The sequence below is a fragment of the Andrographis paniculata genome, unplaced genomic scaffold (genome assembly GCF_009805555.1).
Source record: "Andrographis paniculata isolate CXL003 unplaced genomic scaffold, ASM980555v1 Contig80END, whole genome shotgun sequence".
Lineage (NCBI taxonomy): Eukaryota > Viridiplantae > Streptophyta > Magnoliopsida > Lamiales > Acanthaceae > Andrographis > Andrographis paniculata.
The window spans coordinates 5,172,681-5,181,977 of record NW_026137618.1 but is presented as its reverse complement, the minus strand read 5'-3'; the positions used below and the strand labels follow the sequence as shown (position 1 = coordinate 5,181,977).

Below are 9,297 nucleotides of genomic sequence, written 5' to 3'. Positions count from 1 at the left end.
GCTGAATGTAAAATTCAGCAATCTGCTGAATAGCACACCGTGTACTAACGGATAGCACATCGTATTATAACAAACAACACACAGTATGAGTTAATATTATACAAATACAACACACACCTAACAACACATTATATAGTCTTACATAGCACATACCATAGTTCATTTAAGCAAATGACATACTCTCATAGCGCACACCCTTTAATTATGAACAAACAGTAATTTATGTAATAAAGACGTGTGTTATTTCTGTATTTTAGATATTTTAGGTGTGCTGATTTTCCAAATTAACACCGTAACCCTCCTCTTCCATAACACCTATTTTAAATTACTCCCTCCGTCCGGCTCTAAGGGTCTCATTTACTTTTTGTGTTATTATACTTAACATTAAAAATATCCTTATATTTGTATAATTTTTTGCACAAATGTCATTGTAATAGTATTATAAGACACTAATTGAACTATTTTTGTCATTTTCTCTTAATTTATACTACGTTTTCATATAGTAATTAATATTTAAATATCAACATGCAAACAATAAATGAGACTTTAGAGCCGGACGAAAGTAGTATAATTTATTGGTCTTATTTACTTTGGCTTTATATAATAAATATATTTTGTTTAGCATGTAATATTTTGTTAGAAATTAAAAATATATATTATTATAGAGATAATTAATTATCATTTTGGAAAATTAATTAAATATATATAACCTGTATAGAAATATCCATATATATAACCTATCGTTGAAAAGGTCTACTGAAATGTTGCCAAAGTGTACTGACATAGACTAGTTATATATAACAATTTCTAGCATCAAAATTTTTGAACTGAGTTAAATTTTTAAATAAATATAAAAATATTTGTGTTTTAATAAAATAAAAAATAAATCCATTTCAACTGCAGAGGTTCTATATTAGAACATGTGACAATATTCCGATAACTGATCTTTTCGATGACTAAACATGTGTCAATATTCCTATACTAATCTTTTTGATGACTACGGACTATATATAAAACTATTTTGTGCACAGTTAGAACAAAATTACAATGAATTCCAAAATATTAAGTTTGATCTAAAATTATAAAATATTTCAAAATACTAGAATACAAAAATATGGGAAAATTGCAAAAAAATATGTATATCTCACATGTTTGCAAAAGTCGCTATTTCTATCCTTTGGCCGCGCGTGATTGCGCTTAAGGACACGTGGTGTGAATGTCACGCGCGGAAAAATGACATAAATAGCGACTTTTGTGATACTAGGGTATAAGTGTGAGATATTTTTTTGCAATTTTCTCACAAAAACATGAACGTTCCATTGTCCAATTGCACATGCTTTTAGGACTTCGGTTCCTAGGACTCACTACTAAAAGGATTCCATAACCATGGGACCTCTCAAACCTTTATAGTGAAGTAGAAGCAGAAGCAGAAGCAACAATATCCTTAAGTTCGTCGAAGCGACGACAAATCCACTAAAATTCTCAAAAAAAAAAAAAAAAACAAACAAAAAAAACAACTTGTGAACAAGAAAGGGGATGGGATTATTCGACTTGGAGTCGAATTACGCCTCCTTTGCCGCGTATCACAGAAACCCCATTAACATCTTCATTCACATGATCCTCACGTGGCCTACCGTCTTCACGGCCTCGGTTCTTCTGTATTTCACGCCGCCTCTCATTGCGCACTCGCCAATTCAATTGGTGAATGGCGGCGCCTACGTGGTGCTCAATTATGGCTTTTTCATGACCCTCATTTACGCGCTCTATTACGTGATTTTGGATAGGAGAGCGGGGTCGCTCGCGGCGCTACTGTGCTTCCTTGGCTGGATCGGAAGCAGCGTTCTCGGCCGCAGCCTCGGATTTTCGTTGGCTTGGAAGGTACCGCTTAATTTTTTACTATAATATATTTATTTTTAAAAATTTGTCATACTGATTTTTCGGTCTGCTTACCTACCCGTAATTTAACTAAAGACATAACCTTCAAGGGTGTATGTCTTACCATTTGATTTATAAGAATTCTTTGAGTAATAATTTAGGTATAATGTTTTATACATATATAAATATATATATATATATATTATGAAAATAGCATATTAAATAAATTGAAACCAAATTTTAAGTAAATAAAGTTAATTGTGTGTTGATATTTTTTTTTTACTAGTTTCATTTTTACATGATTATTTAGGTGGTGTTATTTTTACTTTTTAGTTCATATATTTTTATAAATTAGATTAATAACCATAAAAAAGGGGGAAAAAAGTATCTAAATAAACAAAATTGTAAAAACTATAATAATTATATAATAAATTGAAAATAATACTAAAAGACTCGGGACAAAGTTTAATACTCCCTCCGTCCTACATAAAATGTACACATTTTTTTATTTTCGTATATTCCACATAATTTATCATTTTCTTTTTTAGAATTATAATTATACATTTTAATCAATCGTATTTTAATTTTTAAATTTATAATTTTTTAATTTTAATTAAATTATTTAGTTATTTTAATCTTAATTTATAATTATTTTTACTAATTATATTTTACGTGAATTCTCGTATCAACGTTAACTTGGAGATATTACCTGGGTGACGGAGGCAGGATTAGTATTTTTGTCATAAATCTTTTGCTGATATTTCTATTTAGAATATTCCAAAATTTGTGCAATATTTCTTTTACATAATTGATCTCTTTTACCCTTCAAATATAAATTATAAAACTATTCTAAATATAGAATGTAAGAAATCGCCAATAGAAGATGATATAAATCTATCAATTACTTGGCAAAAATTAATTCGACATGGCAACCCAACACAACCTGAAATAAAATAATTGGGTTTAGATAAAGAATTTCAACTCAATTATTATACGGGTCAACACGATAATAAACAGATCATGTTAGAATTAGCATCCTCAACTCGAACTCAATACAACAACTTGATTATAATATTAGTTTTAAGTAATTTATTTATTTATTATATATGTAAAATAATTTTAATCTAACATGATACAAACTCGACATGAAAGAATTGGGTTTGGATCAAGAATTTTGATCCAATTATATACACAGGTTAACACAAATCTGACACGGTAATAAACAAGTCCGATTAGAGTTTGGTGGTTTCAACCCAATTAGAATCGACCACTTACCGGCTCTACTTATTATATACAGTCATCACTGATCATGTCTTCTTGCCAGGTTGTTCTTGCATCGCAGATACTATGCTGGAGTGGTCTGTTCATTGGCCATGCAGTATTTGAGGTTTTAATTTTTTTAATAATAATAATAATAATGAAAAATTGATTGTAATGAACTTGTAGCTTGAAAAATCTCTATCATTTTGTTTCATGATTTAGAAACTACATGAAATTTTATTATACTTTATATAACAATGCACAAAATCTCCTTTAATATTTTTTGAAAATATGAAAACACAATTTCTAGAGGATTGTGTGTAATACTTTTTGACACACAAGAAGTCTCGTATAATTTTTAAATGATAAAAAGAATATAATGCATATTTTCCAAATTAACCACGGATCGATGGATTGTAAATAATTTTGTCTAATAACAATAATAATAATAATACATCTCTCTTGTAGAAGCGTGCGCCTGCTATATTCGACAACTTCGCACAAGCAACTCTTATGGGGTCTTTCTTTGTGTTGCTTGAGGTATGTCGCCATTTCGAAAAACATTGTGTTTAGATATCTTTTCCTTGAGGTTGAATATGATATTTTGCATACAAAGTTGGTTTAATTTATTATGTAAATATTTAAAAAATAATAATAAGTATTTAATTTTATATATTTCCAAAAATAAAAATAAAATATTTATAAATAATATTAAAACAAAGCTTAAGACTATATGTAAATAGACTGCTTATTGAAAGATTTAAACAATAGATACCGAATCCTTAGGGTTAAAATTATAATATTAAGTTAAAATCGTTTTCTGAAGTAACTCTTGAAATATTTGCAAACAATTAAAATTATGATAAGAAATCAATTTGTTTTCTTAGCTACAGAAGATGGTTTTGTTTAACTGAACTCAAATTCACTTATTTAAAATATTGAGTTGAATTTAAAAAGTAAATAAATAATTAACCATCAGTTCAATATAAATTGATAATATGAAATAGCATATATATATATAATCTTATTTAAGGACTTATCTGTTTCTTTCGATGAGTTTAGAAAAAAATTGGTTTGAGTTTGATATAAAAATAATATTTGATAGGATGTTTTGTAAGAGGAAAAAAAAATATTTTTTTCGAGAAGCGCAGAGTCCAAATAATAAAATTTTGAAAAATTATGCTAAAGAAACATATACGATACTCTAATGTTGACATAGACGAGTCATGTAGTAATTTTTTGCAACATATGTTTATATATGTCGATTCAATTTTATGTATTCATTAAGCGTATATATTTGTATATTTATTTAAAAATTATATCAACGTCAATATTTTATGCTAAAAATTGTATATGTGAAAATATTTTGATAAAATGTAAAATTTTCAAGTTAATTAAATATAGGACTATTTCAACATATATTTAGTTAAATGACCCAAATAAGAAGTGTATCATATATAAATGTGTCATGTGAATGTAGTGTTTGTGTTTTTTTATGTTTTGGAATATTAATAGAATTTGAATTATAATAATAATAATATGATATTATGTAAGAGGTGTTTAATGTAGTTTTATGAATTAAAAAAAAAATGTATATAATATATAAAATGAAAAAAAAAATGGTGTATTATGTGTGATATTTTACAAGAAAAATAAAATAATTAAGTTACTGTGTAGATTAATAATGAAAATAAAAACTAAAAACACAACTAAAACAATTTAATTTCCTGTAAATTTTTTATAGAGTATCTATATTTATATTGTATAAAGTTTGATACATAGTTGACATTTATATTTGTGAACAATATGCACAATTTTTTTATACTATTATAGCTAACACAATGAAGAAGTATATTGATATTTATACAAAGTATTGGTCATATTTATATTAAAATGCAAGTAATATAGATGTAATATTAATCCATCCTTTAATTTCTAATCTTTTTCATACAAAAGTAGAAAAATTATATCCATGTACATGTGATATATTTTTCTTTTTAGATTTTGCGGTCCTGCTTCGGGTATGAACCATACCCCGGCTTTCATGCCAAAGTGAAAGTCAAAATTGATGCCGAAGTTAAAGCTTGGAACGATGCCAAACTCAAGAAAGCTTATTGAAGCGTCGAGCATATTGAAACGATGCCAACTTCTTAATTACTTGCAAGAAGTTGAGCATCGACACATAAGTACGATTGTACATTTTCGCGCGAGCACACGATGTTATTCTGTTTTAAATAATAATAATAATAATAATACATTGGACATTGGTGCATAAAAATATGAATTGATACCTATTAATGAGAATAATTATAAAATATACTTAATAAAAATGAAATAATGTAATATTAACTAATGTCCAATAAGGTAACTAGACTTATATTTTAGAATTGAAATTTTTCAATAAATTTGTATCTTTCACATAAGCAAAGGCTCCGAAAACGGCCCCAAAATTTTGATGGTTGTAAAATTACCCTTTGGTATGCATGGGTTAGTATAAAAGTGGGGAAATTGCAAAAAATATCTCGCATGTATACTCCACTATCACTTTTGTCATGTATTTATCTCGTTGGCAAAATATATCCTACATGTTTACAAAAATCGTTATTTCTATCCTTTGGCCGCGCGTGTTTGCGCTTGGTGTGAACGTCACGCGCGGAAAAAGGACAGAAATAGCAACTTTTCGGATACCCGGGAGTTGGGTCATTGTTTGGCCAACTCCCGTGTGTGGATGAACCAGTATTAAGCCATCCGAAGTTGATTAGAGGTTAAATGGATTGAATAGACTACTCATGTTAACAATGTGTACATTATTTTTCGAATTGGTGAAAGAACTCTAGAATTAAACGTGTTTTCTAGAGAATTTGAGGATGGGTGACCCTCGGAAGTCTCCCAATGTGCACGTGAGCGGGGACAGAAGCATGCTAGAAGGATACGTGTTGATCTGTGGGACCAGTCTACAATCCCGACACGCCCGACTTTGTGTGGCTTGAGTGCTCGGGTGTCACAAGAAATCCCTATAAAAACATGTTCAAATTAGTGTTATCACTCTCACATAGGTTTATAGATTATGGATTTTATAATAATAATATGAAATTTTCTATGAGTTTTTAACATTTTTTTATTATGAAAATGCACTATTCTGAATAAAAGAATACACAATTCTGCATACGAATATCCAACAATTATGTCACCTGAAAAACAGCAAAAACCAAACCTCATGTAACACAAAAAGAACACATGTATTGTAAGCAACCTTGTGTCAATGGTGAAAATATAATGTGAGGATTCTAGTTTCCAATGATGACATTGGTGAGGGGTGGTTCGACAAGGGCGAGTGAAGTGTTGCACATAAGGGATTTATCATTGGTAGTCGATAGCCGGTTTAGTGGTCGACATTGGTAGATATTTGAGTTATTATTAGAGAATCGAGTCGTGGGATATTTAACAAGCATTGCAAATTTGAGTTAGCAAATAACATTTAGACAAATTGATCGCCCAAGAAAATAGTGACTCGTAAGTATTTTTGTATTTGAAAAGATTCAAATGTATGTGCAACGACACATTGGATATAAGACTCCGAGTATATCGAATTCTATAAACGAAAAATCAATGGAGTGAAAGAAATCTTAAAATACATCCTATTTGGATGGTATTTATAAAAATTGATTAGACTACTTGTGATAACTTGGGGTTCGTAAAACAAAAGTGATGAAAATCGAGATGAACACCTACATACAAGTGATGAAAAACTGGTGATTCAGTTGAAAAAATTCATGTCTAGGCGGTCAACCGGCTATTTTCACTAGTGTTGAAACTTGACTTGGATTTAGCAGTCTACCCGATCCAGAACCAAAGCGAAAAGGTTGTTTCAATTGGTAAGTTCCTTTTGGACTCATCCTAATTAATAACAAATGGGCTTAGGGTTTAGGGTGTTTTAGGGTGCTTATAAATAGAAAGCTATGATTCCCAGCCATAGGACAATGAACGTAACTCTCTAAATTAGTATAATAAAATTTCGCTGGTTTCTGTCTGTGGACGTAGGTTGACACACCGTCATCGAACCACGTAAAATCTCTGTGTTCTTTATTTGTTTTTTTTCTCGTTTTCTCATAACTAACTAGTATATAGGCTTTTAATGTAAAATGCTAATGAGCCTAATAGCCCAAAATTTTTAGGAACAAGCCCAAAAAAATTGAAAGATGATGTCAATCACCGGTGTCACGATTGGATCGACAAAAACGCTCAAAACTTTGGCTTAGGCTTCACAATATAATAGTTTTGGATCATAAAAGCCCACTTTTTGAAGATTTTTTCCTTCTCTTCGGGATCTAAAATCAATTGCAACGATTCAATAGACGGAAGGCGGCTGAATGAAAGGATGATGAATTGGTTGAATGATATGAGAAGTACTTTGAACAATTCCACTTTTATTATGGAATAACGGGTAACTCTTATGTAAAATGAATGAATAAGTTCTCGAGTTAATGGATCAATAGAGATCAAATCAATTCAAATCAAATAATTTGATCGCGTCTAAGCAGTGTTTTGCTTAACAAGGTTGATATTTAGAAATATAAGTATGCAGATATATATTAAAAAGCAATGCGTCACAATGAGTCGATCATAAAAATAAATATTGAATAATGCATAGCTACTCTTCACTTAATAAGACCAAAAAAAAAATGTATTCAAATGCAAAACAATAACCATTAAAGTATAAATCGTTTGAGCATATCATAATATAGGAAATGAAAGATATATTTCTAAATCAGAAGAAAGGTGCTCTTCGAGGTACTCCTTTCCTGCGATGCTTAGCGCCTTCCGCAGTCTTTGGTTTATCGCCATTTTTCCTTTTATTCAGAGGATATGGGCCAGTTGAATTATTTTCCATGTCTGAAACCTGTAGAATTTTAAAAATTAATATATATATATATATATAGTTTGATCGAACGAATATCATATAAAATTTAAGGGTGTGTTTGTTTGGGGGTTTGGATTTTGGATTGGGATTTGAATAGTAAAAATTTTGAATTTGAATAGTTGTATGATGTGATATAAATAGGGTTTGATGTGATGTTTTGAATGTAAAATTGATTTTTAGTATAATATAAAAAATGAAAAATAGGTGTTTGATTTGATATTTTTGAGGGGAAAAAATTGGATGAATAGTGGAAATCCTCCAAAATCCTTCAAACAAACACACCCTAAAGCATTAGACCATGATCATCCGTGATAAATATTTCTTACAAAATCTATGAACAACTCTATATTTAAAACGCTGCTCAAATATCATATTAATAAATTGATAGAGTTCAAAAATTTTGTGTCTTTACCACATATTTAAAATAGTTTTATAAATTTTTATTGCATAATTCTCAAGTATATTCGCAAAAAGTAAAATGACCTTGCATGCGAGGGAGCAGAAATGATATTGATAATTCAACTTTCTTCGACAAACATGGCAAGCTCCATTCTTCTCACTGAGTAAACCGGAGCCATTGTGTGGTTGAGGAAATCGAGATATAGCCAACTTCTTGTTACATCTATAAGTCTACAAATGCGTGACACAAACAAAATAACATTTGAGTTAACGAAACAAATTTTAAGTGGAAAATATTAATCGATTCAAACATTTATCTAAGCTAAAGTACCATATATATATTTATATATATACAAGACCATTGATATATAGAAAATATAACTCAAAATATTGTCATACCTGAATTTTCGTACAATCAATAAGAGGTGCCAAATCACTCAAAAGAACGACCTCTTCAGACATATTCTTGTGCACCGTAAGTATCGTATGGCTGTTGTGGCAACCATCTTCGATACAACAATTGCACTTTGTGATATTGCATTCTACACAATATCTATTAAGGTCAATCCCATGGAGCTGACACGGTTGGAAAAATATCTTTTCCAAAAAGCGACTTACCCATTCTGAATCTATGTCGCGCTGAATCTCATTATCAACCTACAATATCAACTCAATCAACAAAACTTTAAAAGTTGCAAAAGTATCATATGATTTTAACAAATATCAGCATTCAATATAAAATATTATTTTTTATATTACTGACACAATTTTCTATACCTCACATCAAAAAAAATCCTTCAAATCAAAACACTAAACAAACAAACCGTATATTTTTCATCGTA

The 9,297-nt window shown here is 29.6% G+C and overlaps 1 protein-coding gene across 2 annotated transcripts; it reads left to right on the top strand.

The window, feature by feature from the left end:
* Positions 1-1,509: 1,509 nt before the first annotated feature.
* Positions 1,510-5,257, top strand: LOC127241095 (2-hydroxy-palmitic acid dioxygenase mpo1-like). 2 transcript variants are annotated; one of them, XM_051259985.1, is made up of 4 exons: positions 1,510-1,878; positions 3,200-3,262; positions 3,604-3,675; positions 5,137-5,257. In XM_051259985.1, the coding sequence occupies exons 1-4, from the start codon at positions 1,537-1,539 to the stop codon at positions 5,251-5,253; spliced, it is 594 nt and encodes a 197-aa protein (XP_051115942.1). In that variant the 5' UTR covers positions 1,510-1,536; the 3' UTR covers positions 5,254-5,257. The 2 variants fall into 2 exon arrangements, with proteins under 2 accessions (XP_051115942.1, XP_051115943.1); XM_051259986.1 differs by lacking the exon at positions 3,604-3,675.
* The last annotated feature ends 4,040 nt before the right edge of the window (positions 5,258-9,297 follow it).